This window comes from Coenobita brevimanus, chromosome 24, assembly GCF_032717465.1.
Source record: "Coenobita brevimanus isolate Jiangsu-jjx chromosome 24, ASM3271746v2, whole genome shotgun sequence".
Taxonomy (NCBI): domain Eukaryota; kingdom Metazoa; phylum Arthropoda; class Malacostraca; order Decapoda; family Coenobitidae; genus Coenobita; species Coenobita brevimanus.
Window position 1 is genome coordinate 36,045,425 of NC_136977.1, and position 26,046 is coordinate 36,071,470.

The 26,046-nt window shown below is 35.7% G+C and overlaps 1 protein-coding gene across 1 annotated transcript; it reads left to right on the plus strand.

The window, feature by feature from the left end:
• Positions 1–17,532: 17,532 nt before the first annotated feature.
• On the plus strand, positions 17,533–18,568 carry LOC145393348 (uncharacterized). Its single transcript, XM_080267448.1, has 2 exons — positions 17,533–17,750; positions 18,043–18,568. Exons 1-2 carry the CDS (start codon positions 17,533–17,535, stop codon positions 18,566–18,568), a joined length of 744 nt encoding a protein of 247 aa, XP_080123574.1.
• Positions 18,569–26,046: the final 7,478 nt, after the last annotated feature.

Genomic DNA, 26,046 nt, shown 5'->3' on the forward strand with positions numbered 1-26,046 from the left:
GTATTCAACTTTTACAAGTGTTCTCTATATTAGGTGGAAAAAACTCCCAACTGATTTAAGAATCAGAAAATATTTCAGAGGTTGCAAGAATTCAGTCGGAAAAAAAAAAATAAAACAGGAGGTAACACGTAGAATGGTATTAATTCACAGGTAGAGAAGGCTGGAACTTCACGGATGTAATTCTAAAGATTTTCGATTGAATAGAGACGAGTATACATCTTGCAAATTTAGAGATAGAGAATAATTCTTTTATCGTATCACTAGGTTTTAAAGTGGCATCTAGAGCCTCCTGATCAAATTTAAAAAAATGGATTATTTTCCCTGTATGACGGTTCGTGTGAAATCATTATCCATACTTATCAAGATGAAATCACTGCCAAGGGCACAAAATCGTTTAAAAGGGAATTGTCTATAATCAGATATATATTGTTAGGAAAAACTAAATACATGACCGTACTGAGAAAAACAGTTTATGAATCATTTCTTGGTTCCTTGTATACGCAATTTCATTGTTCTTAACGGGTCTAAAAAATCACGTTGTCTGAACGTCGACATGAACTGCTGTGTCTCTTGCGTTGATATTTAATGGATCTTTAATATGCATGAGATGTCGCTTTCATTTTTAAAAATTCTTTTTATCCCTAAGTTGAGGCTAAAATGTAGTAACGATTTTGAACTAGTCACAGCTGAAAGCATCCGTCTTAAAGAGTATTTCCAAACTCTTTTATTTAAGTGATTTCTCTGTAAATGCATTTTCTGGTGAAATCGCTGAATATCCAGCATCAACAAATTTACTAAAAATTGATTGGGAGATGTATCCAATTATTTCCAAACTTCAGAATACATTTCTTAAGGGAAAAAAAAAAAATCTTTGGAAACATGTAACAAGAATCCGCTTGGCGCCAAAAGAGAGTTGGCATCTGGAGGTTTAAAAGAGCAAGATTCAAAAGACTTTGGGGTCACCGATAGAAGCCAGAAAATTCGAATTTTTCTTTTTAATCTGCTGTAGAACTTTAAAATTACATCGAGCCAACTGTCTACCAGTTGGCTCGATGTAAAAGATAAATCAATAAGTATATGAGAAATATAAATTTTCGTTTTACACCATAAACAACATTTCCTTTGTTAAAATCTCGGAAAGTTGAGATACCTCGAGAGATAGAATATTGGTGTGCTTTTGACTCTCACCTATAGATATAGAGGAGAAAGCATAAAAACTAACGCAATTCCGAGATTATGTAATTAATCAACATTCAGAGCTATATTCCTCCTCTCCCTAGACATATAGTGCAAGACAGCTACAAAAAAGGAAGGTTGAAGGAGAAATGAATGAACTTTATTGCTATCGTCTGGAGATTTTTTTGGATTTTTACATTACTATGAGGGTCATTTGTGACATTGTTAGTTTGTCCATCAGGTGGAAAAAAGCATAAGTTTAGTAATAGTTAAAAACTATTATACTTGAGCGATTCAAAAACCGCATAATGGAGGGCAATAAGCACTAAATATAAGGCTTTTACAAATGTGCTCGAAATCAGGTGGGAAGCACTCCCACTTGTTTAAAAAAATCAGAAAACATAATGTGACGGTGAGAAAATTTCGAGTCGAAAAAAAAATCAGTAACAAGTCTAAATGAGGTAACACGTATGACGCATTGGCTGAAAGGAAAATAAGGATGTCGTTTCACGGTTTTATCCCCAAAGAGGTTCGTTTAATTAGAGACATATATAACGAAAATAAAGAGATCATCCGGATATTATTATTTTCATAACTAGAAATTAAAATGACTGGGCCTCCTGACCAAATTTAAATTATGGCATATTTTCCCAGTATGACTTCTCTTGATATCATTATCCATATTTATCATGGTAAAATCTTTCCGAAAGGCAAGAAATCCTTTATTAATTATCAGATATATATTACAAGAAAAGTAAATACACAACCGAACTAAGATATACAAATTAGAATTACTTGGTAGTTCATACGCAACTTCATCGTTCATGATGTCTAAAAAAAAAATCAGGCGACCGGAGCTCCGGAATGAACTGTTCTCTCTTGTTAATATTATCTGCATTTTTCATTTTACATGTCTCGTCATTTTTCAAAATTCATCTTAGCCGTGACTTGAAGGCTAAAAAGTAATTCCAGTTGTAACTTAGTTACGGTAGATAGCATCCGCTTTTGGAGTAGTACAAAAATATTTTACTGAAGTAATTGTTTTAAACGTATTTCTTGGCAAAATCGCTGAAAATGCAACGTCCAATAATGTACTCAAAATTGATTGCGAAACATAAACAAATACTGTCGAAACTCGGAAGAAATTTTTGATGGTGAAAAAATCGCAAGAAAGTGATTCACACAAATAGCAGGCCTCTGACGGTTTAACAAGAATGTTACAATTGACGTGGGGGTAACCGAAAGAAGAAAGAAATCGAATGAGTATTCTTTTTAATCTTCAGTAATTTAAAAGAACTCGAGAATATTGACTGGAAGTAAAAATAAAAGTGCGCAGTATAACGATTCTTGTTAAACCATAAGCCACATTTCCTGAGGTAAAATCTCTCAAAACTGTGATACCTCGTCAGAAGGAATACTGATTAGCTTTTGACTCTCACCTAGAAATGAATAGTTATTATATAATTAATTCCCATTCATAACTTTATTCATCATCTAGGTAGACATATAGTGCATGACAGCTACAAAAAATGAAGGTTGAAAGAAATAACATTATCGTCTGGAGAATGTTTGGATTTTTACGTTAGGAAGAGGGTCATTTGACTTTTTTATTTTCTTGGGGTAAATTCAAATAATAAAAAATGGTCAACTTGTTAGGTTACGGTAAAAGAATCCGCTTTAGCAGCAGTTAACTATTAAACTTGAACGATTCTAGAAACACATAATGGATGGCTAAAACACTAAATTTGCAACTTCTACAAATTTGCTCTATATTAGGTGGGAAACATTCCCAACATAAAACTCAGAAAACATTTCTGATGGTGAGAATTAGGTGTCGAAAAAAAAAAAAACTAACAAAACAAAAGAAGGTAACAAGTAGGGTGATGTTAATTCACAGGTAAAGGTTGCCATTTGACGGATATAACCCCAAAGAGAATAGATTGATTAGTGACGTATACATCTTGAAAATTTAAAATTATAGCGGATATTATTTTTATGTGTATCACCATGGTTTAAAGTGGAATCTTCAGTACCTGATCAAATTTATAAAAATCATTATCCTTATTTACAAAGATAAAATCATTGTCAATGGCAAGAAATGGTTCAAATGGAAATTGTCTATTATAAGATATATATTATTAGTAAAGAGTAGATACATAATCGTACTGAGATATGCAGTTCTTTATGAACTGCATATCTAGGTTCCTCATATACGCAGATTTATTGTTCATATCGGGTCTTTAAAAGTCACGTTGCCGGAAAGTCGACATGAACTCGTGTCTGTGTTGATATATGATAGATCTTTAATTTCATGAGATTAGTATCTATCATTTTTTATAGATTCGTTTTATCTCTGAGTTGAGGTTAAAAAGTACAAATAATTGTGATAGCATCCGCTTGAAGGCTATTTCCAAACTATTTTATTTGAGTGATGCCTTAGTAAAAGCATTTCTGGGCGAAATCGCTAAATATGCAACTTCCACAAATGTACTCAAAATTGATTGGGAAACGCATCCAATTATTTAAAAAACAGAGAATAAACTTCTTAGTGTGAAAAAAAAAAAAAAGAAACGTAACAAGAATCCGATTGGCGCTAAAACAGACTTGGCATCTGAAGAGAAAGTTTCAATTGAAATTGGGGTCACCGAAAGAAGCCAAAAAAATTCGAATGACTATTCTTTTTTATCTGCTGTAGAAGAACTTTAAATTACACCGAGCCTACTGGTAGAATATAAAAAATATATCAATAAGTAAATATATGTGGAATATGATTTTTCATGTTACACTATAAGCAACATTTCCTTAGCTAAAATCTCTCAAAACTGAGATACCTTGCGAGAAGGAATATTGGTGAGCTTTTGACTATCACCTATAGATATAGAGGAAAAAGCATTACCGCAATACCGAGATTATGTAATTATCACCATTCACAACTTTATTCTTCCTCTCCTCAGAAATATAGTGCATAACAGATACAAAAAAGGGATGTTTATGTAGAAATGAACGAACTTTTTTGCTATCGTCTGAAGATTCTTTTCATTTTCACGTTAGGAAGAGGGTCATTTGTGACTTTTTACATATGTAGTGGAAATTTAAGATGAAACAAAATGGTCAAGTTGTGTTGTTACGGTAAAAGCATAAGTTTAGTAATAGTGTTAAACTATTATTCCTGAGCGATTCTAAAAACCGAATAATGGTGCGCGAGATGCACTAAATATACAGTTTCTACAAATGTGCTCCAAATCGGGACAAACACTCCCAATTGTATCAAAAGATCTGAAAAAAATTGTGTAAAAAAAAAAATAAATGTGTAAATGAGGTAACACATAGCATACATTTGTGAAAAGGAAAATAAGGCTGACATTTGAGGGTTTTAAACCCAAAGGGTTTCGTTTAATTAGAGACATATATATATTACTTGGAAATGTAGAGATGAAGCGGATATTATTATTATTTGGTTAACTAGAGTATAAAGTGAAAACTTGAGCCTCCTGACCAAATTTAAAACATGGAATATTTTCCAAGTATGACGGTACGTGTGATGTCATTATCCATTTTTAACGTGGTAAAATCTTTCCGACAAGCAATAATTCGTTTAAAAATTGTCGGTATTAATTATCAGATGTATATTACAAGAAAAAAGTAAATACATAGCCGAACTGAGATATACAATTTATACGCATTACGGGGTCATATGTTCAGTTTTATTGTTCATGATGGATCTAAAAGAATCAAGTTGCCGGAGTCTCGACATGATCTGTTATTTTTCTCGTGTTGAGATTAACTGGATTTTTCATTTTAGATGAATCGTCATTTTTCAAAATTCATCAAGGCTATAAAGTAATGCCAATTGTCGCTTAGTTACCGCTACTGGAGTAGTTCAGAACTATTATGCTAGTGACCGTTTTATAAACGTATTCCTGTGCGCAATCGCTGAAAATGCAACGTCCAAAAAGATACTAAAAATTCATTGCGAAACAAATACTGTCGACATTTTTGTTAAAAAATCGCATTTTAGAAACAAGATATTGACTGACAAATAGAGCTGGCATCTGAGGGTTTAAGAAGAATAAGTTTCAATTAACGTGGGAGTAACCGAAACAAGAGAGCAATTTCGAAAGAGTTCTTTTTAATCTGCAGTACTTTAAAAGTACTTCGAGAATACTGACAATGTAAAAATAAAATTACCCAATATAACTGTTCTTGTTACACCATAAACCACATTTCATGAGGTAAAATCTATCAAAACTGTGATACCTCGTCAGAAGGAATATTGATAAACCCTTGACTCTCACATTGAAATGTATACGAGAAAGTATGAACATCGCAATACCGAGACTATATAAGTAATTACCATTTATAACTTTATTCCTCATCTAGATAGACATATATGTCTATCTAGATGACAGCTACAAAAAATTAAGGTTGAAGGAACAAGGAATCACCTGTATTATTATCGTCTGGAGAATGTTTGAATTTTTACGTTATGAAGACGTTCATTTGTGACTTTTGTCATTTGTTGTTGTTACTTCACATAAAAAAATGGTCAAATTTCTTGTTACGATAAAATAATCCGCTTTGCCTAAAAATCGCATAATGGAGGGTGAAAGAAACCCAATATGCAACTTCAACAAATATGCTCTATTAGGTGGGAAACACTCCCAAGTGACCTAAAAATCAGAAAACATTTCAGAGGGTGAGAGAATACCGTGTCGGAATGAATACTAACAAAACAAGAGTAGGTAACACGTAGGATGATATTGATTAAAAGGTAGAGAAGGCTGGCATATGAAGGATGTAATCCCAAAGATTTTCGTATGATCTGAGACTTGAATACATCTTGCAAATTTAAAGATGAAGCTGATTCTATTTTTATATGTATCACTAGGTTTTAAGGTGGAATCTTTAGGGTCCTGATCAAATTTAAAAAATTGAATTTTTTCTCAGTATCACAGTACTTGTGAAATTATCTTTATTTACCAAGATAAAATCAATCATAAGGGTGAGAAATCGTTTAAAAGGAAATTGTCTATTATCAGACATTTATTAATAGGGAAAAGTACGTACATAAAAGAACTTGGTTCTTCATATACTTAGTTTTACTGTTCATGAAAAGTGTTTAAAAAATCACGTTGCCGGAACGTCGACCTGAACTGTTGTGTCTTTCATGTTGATATGATGGATCTCTAATTTCATGAGATTAGCCCCTTTCATCATTTTAATTAATTTTATCCCTGAGTCAAGGCTAGAAAGTAATAAGAATTGTGATAGCATACCGCTTGAAGGGTATTTCCAGACTATTAATATTGGTGATGTCTCTGCAAATGCATTTTTTGCGAAATCGTTGAATAAGCAACTTCCACAAATGTACTCAAAATTGATTGGGAGACGCATCCAATTATTTGCAAAACTGAGAATACATTTCTTATGGTAAAAAAAAAATAAAATAAATAAACATGTAACAAGAAACCGATTGGCACTAAATGAGAGCTGGCATCTGGGGGTTTAAGAAGAGCAAAATTCAAATGACATTGGGGTCATCGAAAGAATCAAGAAAATTCGAATTATTCTTTTTTATCTGCTGTAGAAAGCCTTTAAAATTACATCGAGCCTACTTATTTGTAAATATATGCGCAATATGAATTTTCTTGTTACACAATAAGCAACAATTCTTTCTTAAAATCTCTCAAAACTGAGATACCTCGTGAGAAGGAATATTGGTGGGCTATTTACTCTGACATAGATATAGCGGAGAAAGCGTAAAAATTATCGCAATACCGAGATTATGTAATTAATCACCAATCATAGCTTTCTTAGTCCTCTCCCCAGACACATAGTACTTAACACCTACAAAAAAGGAACTTCATTGCTATCGCCTGAAGATATTTGGGTTTTTACGTTAGGAAGAGGGTCCTTTGTGTCGTTTTTCATTTGTAGTGGTATCCAGATAAAAAAAAAGTCAGGTTGTTGTTATGGTAAAAGCATAAGTTTAGTAATGGTTAAAAACTATCATACTTGAGCGATTCTAATAACCACAAAATGGAGGGAGAAAAGCACGAAATATAAGCTTCTACAAATGTGCTCCAAATAAGGTGGGACGCACTCCGAATTATATCAAAAAATCATAAAGAATACGTGATTGTGAGAAAATTCCGTGTTGAAAAAAAATATCTAACACGTAGGATACATTGGTTAAAGGAAAATAAGGATGATATTTGAGGGTAGTTTCGTTTAGTTTGACATATATTACTTGGAAATGAGGAGATAGAGAGGTTATCATTATTACATGGCTAACTAGAATTTAGTCACGACGAGCCTCTTGTACAAATTTAAATAATGGAATATTTTCCCTGTATTACGGTTCGTGTGATATCATAATCCATATTTACCATAGTAAAATCTTAGCGAATTGCAGTAAATGGTTTAGGAACATTGTCTCGTATATTACTAGAAAAAAGAACATACATAGCTGAACTGAGATATACAATTTGTAAGGATTGCTTGGTTGGTCATATACGCTGTTTTATTTTTCATGATGGGTTAAAAAAAAAATCAAGTTGCCGAAGCATCGACATGAACTGTAGTGTCTCGTGTTGAAATTAACTGGATTTTTCATTTCAGATCACTCGTGTCATTTATCAAAATTCATCGTAGCCGGGACATCAAGGTTAATAAGTACCGCCAATTGTCAGTTACGGTCGATCGCATCTTCTTTTCGAGTAGTTCAAAACTCTTTTACTTGAGTGATCGTTTTATAAACGTAAGTTTGGCGAAATCGCTGAAAATGCAACGTTCACAAATGTTCTCAAAATTGATTGAGAAACAAACCAAAATACTGTCGATACTTGTAAGACATTTTTCATGGTGAAAAAATTCAATTTAAAAACGATATAAGAAGAAATTGATTTACATTTAAAGACAGCTGGCATCTAATGGTTTAAGAAGAATGTTTCAATTGATTTGGTCACAGAAACAAGAAAGAAATTTCGAATATTCTTTTTGATCTACAGTACTTTAAAAGTACTTCGAGAACACTGACAATGTAACATTGCACAATATGACGGTTCTAGTTACACCATAAGCCACATTTCCTTAGGTAAAATCTCTCAAAACTGTGATACCCCGTCTGACGGAATATTGATAAGCATTTAACTCTCACCTACATATGTATATGAGAAAGTATAAACACCATCGCAATACCGAGACTTTAAAGTAATTACCATTCATAATCTTATTCCTCATCTTGGTAGACATCAGTGCATGACACCTACAAAAAATAAAGGTTGAAGGAACAATGATTGAAATGTGTTATTATCGTCTGCAGAAAGTTTGGATTTTAACGTTTGGAAGAAGGTCATTTGTGACTTTTTTTTATAATGGTCAACTTTTCTTGTTAGGGTAAAAGAATCTTTGTTAGCAGTAGTTAAAAACTATTATACAAACCGCATAATGGAAGGCGAAAACAACTGTGCTCTATATTAGGTGGGAAAACAACTGTGTTCTATATTAGGTGGGAAACACTCTCAACTGATTTAAGAATCAGAAAACATTACAGAGTTTTCGAGAATTCAGAGTTGGAAAAAAATCAGTAACAAAACAAAAGCAGGATGATATTGATCCACAGGAAGAGAAGGCTTGAACCTAGCGGATGTAATTCTAAAGAGTTTCGATTGATTAGAGACGAGTATACATCCTGCAAATTTAGAGATAAAACGGATATTATTTTTAATCGTATCACTAGGTTTTCAACTGGCATCTTGAGCCTTTTGATCAAATTTAAAGAATGGTATATATTCCCAGTATTAGGGTTCGTGTGAAATCATTATCCATATTTACGATGAAATCACTCCGAAGGGCAAGAAATCGTTTAAAAGGATATTGTCTATTATCAGATGTATATATTGTTAGGAAAAAGTAAATACATAACCAGATAAAACAAAATGGTCGTGTTGTTACGGTAAAAAACCGGATAATGGAGGACGAAAAGCACTGAATAGGCAGCTTCTACAAATTTGCTCCAAATCAGGTGGGAAACACTCGCAATTTTATCAAAAAATCAGAAAAATGTGATGGTGAGAGAAGTCAGTGTCGAAAAAGACATATCAGTGAGAAGCCTAAATGAGGTAACATGTAAGATGGCATTGGTTGAAAGGAAAATAAGGATGGCATTTGAGGGTTTTAACCCCAAAGAGGTTCGTTTAATTAGAGACATATAACTGGGAAATGTAGAGATAATATTTGGATAGCTAGAATTTAAAGTGACAACGTCAGCCTCCTGACCAAATTTAATTCACGGAATATTTTCCAAGTATGACGGTTCGTGTGATATCATTATCCATATTTACCATGGTAAAATCTTTCGAAAAAGGCATAAGATCTTATCAGATATATATTACAAGTAAAAAGTACATACTTGGCCGAATTGAGATATACAATTTATAAGCATTGTCATGGTTGGTCATATACGCAGTTTTAGTTAATGATGGGACTAAAAAAAAATCAAGTTGCCGGAGCCTCGACATGAACTGTTGTGTCTTTCATATTGAGATTAAGTGAATTTTTCATTACAGATGAATCTTGTTATTTCTCAAAATTCGAGGGTAAAAAGTAAAGCAAATTGTCAGTTTCGGTAGATCCCATCGACTTTTTGAGTAATTCAAAACTATTTTACTGTAGTGATCGTTTATTTTTGGGCGATATCGCTGAAAATGTACGTCCACAAATGTACTCAAAATTCATTGCGAAACAAACTCAAATACTGCCGAGACTCGGAAGAAATTTTTCATGGTTAAAAACTCGATTTTAAGAAACGTATAGGAAATTGATTGACACAAAGAGCTGGAATCTAACGGTATAAGAAGAATGTTTCTATTGACGTGGGGGTCACCGAAACAAGAAAGAAATTTCAAATGAGTATTGGTTTTAATCTGCAGTTCTTTAAAAGTAATTCGAGAATATTTAAATGTAAAAATAAAATTGGACAGTATAACGGTTCTTGTTACTCCATAAGCCACATTTCCTGACGTAAAATTTATCAAAACTGTAGTACCTTGTGAGAATGAACACTGATAAGCTTTTGACTCTCACCTAGAAATGTATACGGGAAAGTATAAACACCACCGACATACCGAGCCTATATAAGTTATTACCATTCATAGCTTTATTCCTCATATAGGTAGAAATATAGTGCATGACAGATACAAAAAATGAAGGTTCAAGGAACAATGAATGAACTGTATTATTATCGTCCGAAAAAAATTTGGATTTTTACATTAGGAAGAGGGTCATTTGTGACTTTTCTTTTGTTGTGGTAACTTAACATAATAAAGAATTATCATCTTTTTTCGGTACAGTAAAAGAAGCTGGTTTAGCAATAGTTAAAAACTATTATACATTAGCGATTCTAAAAATTGAATAATCTTGGGCGAAAACACTAAATATGTGCTCTATATTAGATGGGAAACACCCAACTGTTCTAAAAATCAGAAAATATTTCTGAGGGTGAGAGAATTACGTTTCGGAAAAGAAAAAAAAAAAAACAAAAAAAAAAAGGTAACAAGAAGGATGATATTGATCCACAGGTAAAGAAGGCAGACATCAGACGGATTTAATCCCCTCTTGCAAATTTAGAGATAAAGCGGATATTATTATTACATGTATCCCTAGGTTTTAAAGTGGAATCATGAGGGTCCTGATGAAAATTTAAAAAATGGAATTTTTTCTCAGTATGACGGTACGTGTGAAATCATTATCCCAAGGGCAAAAAATCGTTCAAAAGAAAATTGTTTATTATCAGATATACATCATTAGGAAAAAGTAAATACATAAACGTACTGAGATATGAAGTTTTATAAAGATTCCATGGTACCTAATATACTCAGTTTAATATAGTGCATGACAGCTACAAAAATTGAAGATTGAAGGAACATTGAATGAATTGTCATATTATCGTCTGGAGAATGTTTGGAATTTTACGTTATGAAGAGGGTCATTTGTGACTTTTTTCATTGGTAGTGGTGACCACATAAAAAAAATGGTCAAATTGTTTCGTTACGGTAAAAGAATCCGCTTTAGTAATAGTTAAAATCTATTATACTTGAGCGTTTCCAAAAACCTCATAATGGAGGACGAATACACTGAATATGCAACTTCTACAAATGTGCTCTGTATTAGTTAGGAAACAATCACAATTGATCAAAAATTCAGAAAACATTTGTTAGAGTGGAAAAATTCCATGGAATAAAAATAACACGTTGGATGACATTGATTCACTGGTAGAGAAGGCTGACATTTGACGGATGTAATCCCAAAGAGGTTGGTTTGATTTGAGATGTGTATACATCTTGAGGTTTTAAAATGGCATCTTAAGCCTCCTGACCAAATTTAAAAAATGGAATATTTTCCCAGTATATAGGTTCGTGTGAAATCATTATCCTTAATTACCAAGATAAAATCACACCCAAGGGCAAGAAATCATTTTAAAGGACATTATCTATTTTCAGATATATATTATTAGGAAAAAGTACGTACTACCGCAGGCACTTATAGCTGGTACAGTCAGCGTTGTCAATCCTCTTTTTCCATGGTGTGAATCCCGTGCAGCTCGACTCAGTTTCTCCGAATCATTTTCTGGTAAGAGGGAGAGTCGTTGGGAGATGTCTGATGCAAGTGTGGGGGTGGTGGTGTAAGGGGGTGGGAATTTTTTTTTTTTTTTTTTTTTTTGGGGGGCCACAAGTGTAATACAGATGTGACACCAGCGTATTTGTTAAAAGCGTAGGTTTACAGTGTGAATGAGCTAAAGCAAACCCTTTATAATGGAAACGACACTAAAGGATTCCACTTGTATCTCAGAATGCTGTATGTTGAGGTTAACATATACAGGAACTGTCATTTAACGACAGTGCCAGAAGTCTGATAAATGCTGTCAGTTGGAAGTGGTAGCATGTGTTACACAGCCTATGATTTCATCATCCTTTGTATAATTCTAACGTACAGTATGCTCCATGTTTGATCATGATTCGCCTCGTGGCTTCCATAGTGACCAGGCTTGCGTGTTCTACCTCACTCCCCCCTTCTCCCCCTTATAGTACAGTAAGTCGTTCTTTCTGTTGTTCAGAGCAGGATTGTCAACTCTTTGTCCCATATGGCTTCATTTGCGCGTCCTTCTTACAAGTTGTAAGTTGCCGGCCCCTATATAATGAGCTCAGTCTCTGCATTAATGGCCACTTAGATCTACTCATTTTGTTCACATCTCTGTCGTCCCCTGTACAGTTGTTTTTATTTTTGTGAGTACTCAGGAAGTATCCAACCATCTAGCAGCTGTGTAATTTGAGTATAAGTGTTATTACATTTTTTCTTGTACTGTAATGCATAAGGTGTTAATTCGTAGGCCTGGTGAGGTTTTTGTGATTAATGTAGGGTTTTTACTGTCAGCCATTATTAATAATATTTTGTATCTGTAATAAAATATCTTGCATTAACTGAGCATTATCCGGTTTTCTCATTTTATCAGGGCTCTTAGATAAATTTACTCTTGCTAATTTCGTGTTAATAGAGGCTATTGCAGTTAACCATATATGTAACCTGTTTTGCCATTACATTATCCTTATGAGTCCTGAATGTTTAGTTGTTAGTTTGAGCATTAAACTTTAACTTGTAATTTTACTTAACTGTTTTGTTTTGAACAGGGAACTTTGCGGGACAGTAGTGATTTTATTCTCTGTTCCGTAAGACATGTTACAAAGGTCTGACAGGCAATAATCGGGGAAAATAATTACATTTTTAACGAACAAGCAGCCAAAGGTATTGCAGTAGCATATGACTTTTTAATAGATTACTCATAAAGAGCAACTGCAGTAAGTTTCCATAATAATTATGACCATACCCACAATAATATGATTTTTTCAAGTGTGTTCTCCATTGCTTAAGAAAGGCTGCAATTATTGAATCCATGATCCCTCAAGTTTGCCATGAGATTAGGACTAACTCTTATTGTGCAGTATGCTATATTTAATTGTTGATGAATAACTGTTACATTGATATTGCCATTGCTAGGGCATTTATAAGCGAACATGATTATTTATCTATAGCCCAAATAGTATCAGATACGGCTCATACTTTAGATTTGTGTATCGTCATACTTTAGATTTGTGTATCGTATCACTGTAACCCCTACGGTGTTTGCAAGTATAGTATACCCTAGGTCTTAGCAAAGCTTGAAGGGATATCCAGGTGTTGTGGTTGGCAATCGCCAGATGCATGGTTTGGAGGTTGTCCCCTGCAGGCAGACATATTGGTAGTTGACACAAGGCCTAAAGAGTGCTGGAACGAAGAGCTGATTGTTCTATCTCGGCCTAAATCGTTTGGTTTATACTTGCCCTATGACTACGAAAGATTCGAACAAGAGCCATATTCTCCGAGAGGTTATAGAATGGAGCATGGCTGAACATTTATATAGAATGAATATTACAAAATGTGTGATCGTTTCCATAATATTGTATGCGTTTACTTTGTTGTTGTAGTGTTACAAATTGCCAATTGTCAATCCGACAATAGTGAAAGACTCACATGGCGAAGATTACATGAATACAAATACGATAAAGGAAAAGATTATAATTATCTGACTCGAAATATATGGAACCATCAAGGAATCGATATCTGCGGTATTTCCTATGCACTGTGTAGTTTTACATATCGAACACTTGAGAAACATTATTGTATGGTCATAATTATTATGCCAACTTACTGTAGTTGTTCTTTATGAGTTATCTATTATAAAGTCAGATGCTACTGCAATACCTTTTGCCGCTTGTTCGTTAAAAATGTAATTAGTTTTCCCGATTATTACCCTGTCAAACCTATGTAACATGCCACCACTTCCAACTGTCAGCATTTATCAGACTTTTGGCACTGTCGTTAAATGACAGTTCCTGTATATGTTAACCTCAACAGAGGAATCCATTACTGTGTCGTTACCATTAATAAGAGCTTGTTTTAGCTCATTCACATTTTAAATCTACGCTTTTAACAAATGCGTTGGTGCTACATCTGTATTACACTTGTGCCGCATTTACTCAGTCACGTACCCCCACCCCCACCCCCACAATCCCACTCCCCAACACCATCACCCCCACACTTGCGTCAAACATCTCCCGACGACTCTCCCTCTTACCAGTAAATGATTCGGAGAAACTGAGTCGAGCTGCACGGGATTCACACCAAAGAAAAAAAGGATTGACAACGCTGACTACCAGCTATAAGTGCCGGTGACAGTACATAAACGTACTGAGATATGCAGTTCATAAATATTACTTGGTTCCTAATATACTTAGATTTACTCTTCATAAAGTCTTTAAAAAATCACGTTGCCGCAAGGTCGACCTGAACAGTTGTGTCTTTCGTGTTGATATAAGATGGATCTTCAATTTCATGAGATTATTACCTTTCATTTGTTTAAATTAATTTTATCCGTGAGTTTAAGTTAAAAAGTAGTAACAATCCGCTCTAATGGTATTTTTATTATGATGTCTGTGTAAAACCATTTTTGGGCGAAATCGCTGAATACGTTACACAAATGTTCTCAAAATTGAATGGGAGACATCCAATTATTTCCAAAACTTTGAATTCATTTTTTACCAATTAAAAAAAAAAAAAAAAAAAAAAAAACGTAACAGGAAACAGATTGGCGCTAAATGAGAGTTGGCATGTGAGGGTTCAAAAAGAGATTCAAATAACATTGGGATCACCGAAAGAATACAGACATAAGCAACATTTCCTTTGGTAAAATCTCTCAGACAGAGATACCTCGTGAGGAGAAAGCATAAACACTATCGCAATATCGAGATTATGTACTTAATCACAATTCATAGCTTTACCCCAGACATATAGTGAATGACAGCTATAAAAAGGAAGGTTGAAGGAGAAATGAATGAATTTTATTCCTATCGTCTGGAGATTTTTTGGATTGTTACGTTAGGAAGAGGGTCATTTGTGACTTTATTCATTTGTAATTGTAACCAGGAAAAAGCATAAGTTTAGTAATAGTTAAAATCTATTATAATTGAGCGATTCTACAAACCACATCATGAAGGGCGAAAAGCACTAAATATGCAGCTTCTACAAATGTGCTCGAATCAGGTAAGAAACACTGCTAATTGTATCAAAAAATGAAGAAAAATGTGATGAGAAAATTCCGTGTCGAGAAAAAAATAAATAGCAGAAGCAAGCCTAAAGGTGGTAACAGATTATTATTTCAATCCCAAAGAGTTTCGTTTAGTTAGAGACATATATAACTTGGATTTTAAGAGATAACTAATTTAAAGTGACAACTTTAGCCTCCTGACCAAATTTAAATAATGGACTATTTTCCCACTACCTGGGTTCCAGTGATATCATTATCCATATTTTCCATGATAAAATCATTTTGAAAGGCAAAAAATAATTTAAGAACTTTGTCTTGGTATTAATTATCAGATATATATTACAAGAAAAAAATACATAAATAGACGAACTGAGACGATTTATAAGCATTTCTTTGTTGGTTAAATACGCAGTTTTATTGTTCATGATGGTTCTAAAAAAATTCAAGTTGCCGTAGCTTCTACATGAACTAGCTGGACTTTTCATTTCAAATTAGTCTCGTCATTTTTAAAAATTTATCTTAGCCGTGACTTCAAGGCTAAAAAGAAATCCCAATTGTCACATAGCTACAGTTGATCCCATCCTCTTTTGAAGTAGTTCAAAACTATCTTACTGGAGTGATCGTTTTATAAACGTATTTTTGGGTGAAATCTCTGAATACGAAACGACCACAAATGTATTCAAAATTGATTGCGAATTAAACCCAAATATTGTCTAAACTCGGAAGGCATTTTTGTTGGTGAAAAATCCACATTGAAGAACCATATAAGAAGAAATTGATTGACAATTAAAGAGAGCTGACATCTGAGGGTTTAAGAATAGTTTCAATGGACTTGGGGGTCACTGAAACAAGAGAGAAATTTCGAATGAGAATAATTTTTTAATCTGCAGTACTTTCAAGGTACGTCGAGAATATTGACAATGTAAAAATAAAATTGCACATTTCCTGAGGTAAAATCTCTCAAAATTGTGATACCTAGTCAGAAGGGATATTGATAAGCTTATGACGCTTACCTAGAAATGTATAAGAGAAAGTAGAAACACCATCGCAATACCGAGACTACATCATTAATTACCATTCCTTACTATATTCCTCATCTAGGTAGACATATTGTGAATGACAGCTACAAAATATGAAGGTTGAAGGAACAATGATTGAACTGTATTATTATCATCTGGAGAATATCTGGATTTTAACGTTAAGATGGTCATCTGTGACTTTTTTCATTTGTAGTGGTAACTACACAATAAAAAATGGTTAACTTTCTTTACTCAACAGAATTCGAGTCAGCAGTAGTTACAAACTATTATACTTGAGAGATTCTAATAACCGCACAATGGAGGGCGAAAACAATATGCAACTTCTACAAATGTGCTATGCATTAGGTGGGAAACACTCCCAACTGATAAAAAAAAATTAGGAAACATTTCAGGAGCGAAATTTGTGTCGGAGAAAAAATCGGTAACATAACAAAAGGAGGTAACACGTAGGATGATACTGATTTACAGGTAGAGAAGGCTGACATTTGACGGATGTAATTCCAAAGAGTTTCGTTTGATGAGACGTGTGTACACTCAGCAAAAAAACTATTGTTACAGGGAGGTCCGATGTGTTTTCAAACTTAACAACCTGGCTGTCTCGCTAGGGTTGGTAAGCCTGACAGTGGGTGAGTTGCCAAATAGGACGAGGTAGAAATATGCATGGGAGAAGCAATGGATATAGCTTATAATAAATATGCATTCTATAATATTGCCTTACCATTAGAGTAATAGTTTGATTTACGTAACCTCCTATGCTCGGTGGAGGCATCTGAGGTGTATCATTCAATTATTCAGTGGAATTGGCTCAGATGTCCGAATCCTGAGTTACTGATCATTTCGGAGCGTTTGAGTGTTTCGTGATTCTATAGGAGTTGAAATAGACACAACACCTGGCGTGGTAGTCTCATACACCATGGAAACCTCTCAGCCTACCTATGCACAGGGAGGGCATCAGTATCGCTGATATAGCTCGGCGGACAGGCGTTTCAAGACCGACTGTGTATCGGAGGATTCGGCGAAATGAGACTGGCACTTTAGACGACATGCCACGAAGCGGTCGCCCACGCTGCACGACTGTCGAGGAGGACATGATGATGGAGTTATCCTACTGTTATAGGGTGATGTTTACTGAACTTACTACTGTGTAATATATGTAAATCACAATAATTATGCAATATGACACGTTTCCAATCTCTTAACCAGAGCATTGCAGCTGCCGTTGCTACCGACCCCTTCAAACCTGCAGTCAGCATTCGCAGTGACATTAATTTACAGTGCACTTCACAAACTATTCGCAATAGGCATCACTCCAATGCACTGCGTATTCGTAAACCAGCAACAAAGCCAGAGCTAACTGACTTGCATAAGGAGGCGAGAATGGAGTATGCACTGACGTATGCTGACAAACCAGTTTTTGGGACCGTGTAGTCTTCTGTGACGAGAAGACATTTTGCAGTTTCGGGCCAGCATACTCAAAACTCGTTTGCCGAGATATAAATACGAGGTTAGTCTCTCTCTCTCTCTCTCTCTCTCTCTCTCTCTCTCTCTCTCTCTCTCTCTCTCTCACTGTGTGTGTGCGTGTGCCTGTGCGTGTGTGTGTGTGTGTGTGTGTGTGTGTGTGTGTGTGTGTGTGTGTGTGTGTGTCCACAAGCCCTTTGCACTCAGCTGTCATCATTGTGTTTTTAGATACGACGAGGATCACGTGATTGCTAGTAGAAGGAGCGGCAGAGTCAGTGTGGGCTTATTCGGGTGGATGCATGCAGGTGGTGTTGGGGAGCTGGCTGCTGCTGGTCCAGGACGGTTTACCTGGCTCAAGTATGTGGAATTACTGGAGGAGGTTCTGCTTCCTTCAGTAAGGAGTCTGCTATTCCCAGTGCCAGAACACTTTTACCTAGTTCAAGACAACAGTCCGATCCACACATGTAGAGCAGTCCAAGAGTGGTTTAGGCAGCATCCAGAGATTACTCTGCTCCCACACCCACCCAGATCCCGCGACTTAAACCCAATTGAACACCTGTGGGCTGCTATGACATCACGCATGGCAGAAATGGACCTTCCTCGATGCAGTGCAGCTGTTACTACAGCTGCATTGCAAACATGGGAACACTTGCGAAGCTCCGCAGGAAGCAACCTGACGTCTTCACTGGTGGCAAGCATGCCTCGTCGTCTGAATGAGGTTATAGCTGCAGGGGGTGGTTATACCAGATACTGATATAATAAAAAAGGCATGAATTTGTTATTTTTCTAACCACGTCAAATAGTATATTATGCAAACATATATGTCTAACAATAACGCAAGAAGTCTTTCTTGTTCTATGTGGACGATGTGCACTATTCACCTAGCCCAGAGGTTCTTCTGTTATCAGTTAGCGATAACTGATAGTGTGATTATATAATGTTTAGTATTATGATAAACATTCACAAAGGTTGAGTGAAAACAATGCGTCGAACAGTATCACTAAGCACTTATGTCTGTATACAGGGGTGTTATTTACTCAATGGTGAAACACATAAAACCTGTATGTGAGAAGCAAAAGCATTATTTCATCAACCACAACACGGTAATATTAGAGCGTTAAAATACTTATCTACTATGTCCGATAGAGCGTTACTGTGGGCAGGTCAACTCATTTCAGTGCTGATCACTTGAATCGAGCAGATGCAACAAACACACGCAGGGATACCAATCGAGGAGGCTGTTATCAAAAACCTTCATTCGTAGTCATTTTATATCGCGCAGGTGTAACGATAGTTTTTTTGTTGTGTGTACATTTTTCAAATTTAGAGAAAGCGGGTGTTATTTTTATATGTATCACTAGGTTTCAAAGTTGCATCTTGAGCCTCCTGATCAAATTTAAAAAGTGGAATATTCTCCCAGTATGACGGTTCATGTGAAATCGTCATCCATGTTTACTAAGATAAAATCACTCCCAAGGGCAAGAAATCGTTTTAAAGAAAATTTATTAGGAAAAAGTAAATACATAACTGTACTTAGATATGGAGCTTATAAACATTACTTGGTTTCCCATATACACTGTTTCATTGTTCATAACGTGTTCTTTAAAAAATCCTGCTGCCGGAACGTCGACCTGAAGTACCGTGTCTCTCGTGTTTATATTTGATGGATCTTTCATTTTCATGAGATTAGTCCCTTTCGTTTTTATAATTCTTTTTATCCCTGAGTTAGAGCTAAAAAGTAATAACAATTGTGAACTAGTTACGGCTGAAAACATCTGCTTTAAGGGTATTTCCAAACTATTTTATTTGAGTGATGTCTCTAAAAATGCATTTTTAGGCGAAATCGCTAAATATGCAACATCCAAAAATGTAATCAAAACTGACTGTGAGACGCACCCACTTATTTCGAAAATGAGAATACATTTCTAAAGGTGAAAAAAAGAAAAAAAGCATTTTGGAAACATGAAGGTTTAGTAAGAGCTAGATTCACATGACATTGGGGTCACAGATAGAGGCCAGAAATTCCGAATGACTATTCTTTTTTATCTGCTGTAGAAGACCTTCAAAATTACATCGAGCCTACTGGTAGAATATAAAAAAATAAATCAGTAATTAAATATATGTGCATATGAATTTTAGCGTTACACCATAAACAACATTTTCTTAGTTAAAATCTCTAAAAGCTGAGATACATCGTGAGAAAGAATATTGGTGAGCTTTTGACTCTCACCCATAGATATAGATGAGAAAGCATAAACACTATCGCAATTCCGAGATTATGTAATTTTTGACTATTCATAGCTTTATTCCTCCTCTCCCCATGAACGCTACAAAAAAGGAAGGTTGAAGGAGGAATGAATGAACTTTATTGCTATCGTCTGGAGATTCTTTGGAATTTTATGTTTGAAAGAGGGTCATTTGTGACATTTTTCATTTGTAGTGGTACCATCAGATAAAAGAAAATGGTCAAGTTATGTTGTTACGGTAAAAGCATAAGTTTAGTAATAGTTAAAAACTTGAGCGATTAAAAAACCCGCATAATGGAGGACGAAAAGCACTAAATATAAAGCTTCTAAAAATATGCTCCGAATCAGGTGGGAAACACTCCAAATTGTATCGAAAAATCAGAAAACATGTGATGGTTACAAAATTCTGTGAAAAAAAAAAATCAATAATATGCCTAAATGAGGTAACAAGAAACGATGCATTGGTTGAAAGGAAAATAAGGATGACATTTGAGGGTTTTAACCCCGAGTTTCGTTTAATTTGAGACATATATATATATATTATTCAGTAAAGAGGAGATAGAGCTGACATTATTATGTGGATAACTAGAATTTTGTCACGATTTGAGCATACTGTCAAAATTTAGATAATGAAATATTTTCCCAGTATGACGGTTCGTGTGATATCATTATCCATATTTACCATGGTAAAATCTTTCAGAAAGGCAATAAATCGTCTTGGTATTAATTCTCAGATACATAATAGAAGAAAAAGGTATGTACTTAGCCGAAATGAGATATTGAATTTATAAGGATTACTTGCTTGGTCATATACGCAGTTTTATTTTTCATCATTGGTATAAAAAAAAAAAAATCAAGTTGCCGGAGCTTCGACATGAACTGTTGTTTCTGTCGTGTTAAGATTAACTAGACTTTTCATTTCAGATGTCTCCTCTCATTTTTCAAGATTAATCTTAGACGTGACCAAGGTAAAGAGGTAATGCTTAGTTATGGTGGATCGCACCTGCTTTTGGAGTAGTTCAAAACTATTTTACCGGTGATCGTTTTTTAAGCGTACTTTCGGGCGTAATATCTGAAAATGCCATGTCCACAAATGTGCTCAAAATTGATTGCGAACCAAACCCAAATACTATCAATACTCGAAAGACATTTTTCATGGTAAAAAAATCTCATTCAAGAACCATATAAGAAGAAATTGATTGACAAAGAGAGCTGGCATATGAGGGTTTAAGAAGAATGTTTCAATTGACATGGTCACCGAAACAGGAGAGAAATTTTTTTAATCTTCAAGTACTTTAAAAGAACTTCGAGAATACTACCTGAATATAAAAATAACATTGCACAATATGACGTTTCTTGTTACACCAAACGCCAAATTTCCTGAGGTAAAATCTCTCAAAACTGTGATACCTCGTCAGAAGGAATATTGATAAGCTTTTGACCCTCACCTTGAAATGTATTAGACAAAGTAAAACACAATCGCAATACCGAGACTATATAAGTGATTACCATTAATAACTTTACTCCTCATCTAGGTAGACATATAGTGCATGACACGTACAAAAAATGAAGATTGAAGGAACAATGATTGAACTGTATTATTACCGTCTGTAGAATGTTTGGAGTTTAATGTTAGGAAGAGTGTCATTTGTGACTTTTTTCATTTGTAGTGATAACTTCACATAATAAAAAATGGTCGGCTTCTTCGTAACGGTAAAAGAATCCGCTTCAGCAGTAGTTTAAAACTATTACACGAGCGATTCTAAAAACCGCATGAAGGAGGGCGAAAACACTAAGTATGCATCTTCTACAGATGTCCTCTATATTAGGTGGGAAACAGTGCCAACTGATTTAGAAAAGATTTCAGAGGTTACAAGAATTCAGAGTCGGAAAAAATATAAGCAACAAAACAAAAGGAGGTAACACGTAGGATGATACTGATTTACAGGTAGCGATCGCTGGAACTTGACGGATGTAATTCTAAAGAGTTTCGATTGATTAGAGATGAGTATACATCTTGCAAATTAAGAGATAAAGCGGATAATATTTTTTATCGTATCACTAGGCTTTAAAGTGGCATCATGAGCCTCCCGATCAAATTTAAGAAATGGTACATTTTCCCAGTATGACGGTTCGTGTGAAATCATTATCCATATTTATCAAGATGAAATCACTCTCATAGGCAAGAAATCGTTTAAAAGGAAAGTTTCTATTATCAGATATACAATGTTAGGTGAAAGTAAATACATAGCCGTACTGAGATATGAAGTTTATAAAACATTACTTGGTTCCTTATGTAAGCAGTTTCAAAGTTCTTAACGGGTCTTTAATAAATCACGTTGAACGTCGACATGAACTGATGTGTCTCACGCGTTGATATTTAATGGATGTTTAATTTTCATTAGATGTCCCTTTCATTTTTTAAAATTCTTTTAATCCCTGAGTTGAGACTAAAATCTATGTATCTATCTATTGCCAGACGCCATAATCCCGTAAGGGGTGGCCATTTGACATTGAGTTATTTGTTTTAAGGGGAGGGGCACTAACCCTCCACCAACCCACTTGTTGACACGTAGGAAGAAATATATTAAATATTGCGAGGATTCGAACCAACGCTTGCAACTGCGTGAGTACAGCAGGTTACCAAGTGAGCCGTTTAGGCACCCTAAAATGTAGTAACAATTTTGAACTAATTACGGCTGAAAGCATCCGCTTTGAGGGTATTTCCAAACTATTTTATTTGAGTGATGTCTGTGTAAATGCATTTTTGGGAGAAATTGCTGAATATCAAACATCAACAAATGCACTTAGAATTGATTAGAAGACGCATCCAATTCTTTCCAAAACATTTCTAAAGGTTAAAAAAAAAAAATGGAAAGATGTAACAAGAATCCGATTAGCGCTAAAAGAGAGTTGGCATTGGAAGGTTCAAGTGACATTGGGTCGCCGATAAAAGCCAAAGAATTCGAATGACTATTTTTTTTATCAGTTGTAGAAGAACTTTAAAATTACATCGAGCCTACTGGTACAATATAAAAGATATATCAAGAAGTAAATATATGCGCAATATGAATTTTCGTGTTACGCCATAAACAACATTTCCTGAAATCTGAGATAACTCGTGAGAAAGAATATTGGTGAGCTTTTGACTCAAACCTAGAGATATCGAGGAGTAAGCATAAACACTATCGCAATTCCGAGATTATGTAATTAATCACCACTCATAGCTTGATTCCTCCTCTCCCCCGACATAGAGGTAGGTTGAAGGAGAAATGAATAAACTTCATTGCTATCATCTGGAGATTTTTGGGATTTTTACGTTAGAAAGAGTCATTTGTGACTTTTTTCATTTGTAGTGGTAACTTCAGGTAAAACAGGATGGTCAAGTTGTGTTGTTACGGTAAAAGTATAAGTTTAGTAAGAGTTAAATGGTCATTTGAGTCTTTTTCGTTTGTAGTGGAAACTTCAGATAAAACAAAATGGTCAAGTTGTGTTGTTACGGAAAAAGCATAAGTTTAGTAATTGTCAAAAACTATTTTACTTGGGGGATTCCAAAAACCGTATAATGGAGGGCGACAAGCACTATATATACAGCCTCCACAAATGTACTCCAAATCAGGTGGAGTACATTTGTGGAAGCTCCACAAATGTACTCCATCTGAATACATAAAAAATTGTATAAAAAAATCAGAAAACATAATGTTGGTGAGATAATTCCGTGTCGAAAAAAAAAAATATCAGAAACAAGCCTAAATGAGGTAACACGTTGGATGCAAAAAGGAAAATAAGGATGACATTTGAGGGTTTTAACACCATAGAGTTTCGTTTAATTTGAGACAAAATCCTTAGAAATGAGGAGATAGAGCAGGTATTATTATTATGTGGATAACAATAATTTAAAGTGACAACTTGTGCCTTCTGACCAAATTTAAATAATGGAATATTTTCCCAGAATGACGGTCTGTGTGATATCATTATCCATATTTACAATGTAAAATCTCTTCGAAAGGAAATAAATCGTTTAACATTGTCTTTGTATTATCACGTATATATTACAAGAAAAAGTACAGTTGCGAGCAGATGACCCGAGGCCACCTAGTCCACCAATATCTATCTATCTATATACCTAGGCTGCTTCCCCCAAGGAAAGGGAGGTAGCCGAGACAGGACCACACACTCCCCATTTACTCATCCATTCAAACACATTCATTCGCATCTTAGCCCCAAAGGGGAGAACGGACAGATCCTCACCGCACCACACCGCACAAGGGTCAACTGCGCAATGCAATCAGTGACATCCGCAGCAGGGCCCGACAGCAGAACTGGTTTACCCCTGCCACATCATAACAGACCCATCCCCTTACCCGCACCTGACCTGACTAACTGATCAGACCAAATGCGGGAGAATATCCCCTCAAGGCTGCGTCATCACTTATTCATTCACAATTTCTCTCCATTTATTTCTGTCACGCACAGCCACTCTTCCTTGCTCAACAGACATCCCTCTCGCATCCAACGCTCTATTCATACTGTCCATCCATCCTATTCGTGGTCTTCCTCTCAGCCTTACACCTCTCACATCAGATCTAGTTATCTTTTTCACCAATCGCTCATTATCCATTCTCTCCATATGCCCAAACCATCGCAACACCCTCTGCTCAACTCTACCAGCCATCTCCCGAACAACTCCAGTTCTCCTTCGCACTTCATCATTTCGCACCCGATCCATACGCGTCACTCCACACATACTCCTCAGACACCTCATCTCCATTACATTCAAACTTTTCCTCTCTGTTACACCCATATTCCATGTTTCAGCCCCATATAACGCAGTCGGTACCACAACACCCACATACAGCCTTCTCTTTACATCCATTCTAAGCGAACGACATTTAAAAACTTTTTTCATTCCTCCCAGCACCTTTCCTACTTCATTTATTCTAAACTTCACTTCTGCATCTATTCTTCCATCCACAGCAACATGTGACCCTAGATATTTAAAACAATCTACCTCCTCAAGCAACTCACCATTCAAAACTATACTCATCCCCCTACCATCTATGAACCTCGTACACTTCATCACTTTACTCTTATTCTCATTTACTTTCAGTTTCCTCCTTTCACACACCCTTCCAAACTCCTCTACCAACTGTCTCAATCTCTCCTCTGAATCAGTTACAGGTGCAGTATCATTTGCAAACAGCAGCTGCTTCAGATTCCACTCTCCATCATCAACATTCACCAGACTCAGACCTGTACACATCGCTATCATTTGTTCCCCATTTTCATTTCTTCCAGGCACACCATGCATACCAACTACGCCTTCAACTGCTACATTTCCCACTCTAGCATTCAGATCTCCCACCATTACCACATTCACATTCGCTCGAAAACTCTGCAGACTCATCATTCCAGAAAGACTTCCTCTCTTGTTCATCCCTTTCACTACCAGGCCCATATGCACTCACAAACACCCACAACTCACGTTCAAATTTCGCTTTCACCCACATAAGTACTTCCGGACTCACTAACAAGGCCACACCTTCTCTTGCCCTTCCTCTATCAACACCCGACAATCTTCCATTCACACTTCCAAACATAGATTCCCCCTTCCCTTTCATCTTCGTTTCACTCAAAACACATCCAACTTTCTTCTCACAAACATTCTCCCAATCTCCTCCCTTTTAGCCTCAATCGTACTACATCCACACACATTCATAGACCCAATCTTCAGGGTACGGGGATTACTCCATCCCCCATCAATTTCTCTGGCCTGTCTCTTTTTAGGAACTGAAAAACAGAGGAGGGGGTCCCTAGTCCCCTCACCCCGCCCCTTTTAGTCGCCTTTTACGACACGCAGGGAATACGGTGGCAGTATTCTTCCTAACAACCTGGCCTCAGAGTAGTAGTTCCACCCCATAGTGCGGCCAGGTTGTGTTCCCCCCGCCACAGGGGGGGACCCCACCTGGCCGCACTATGTTGGTGT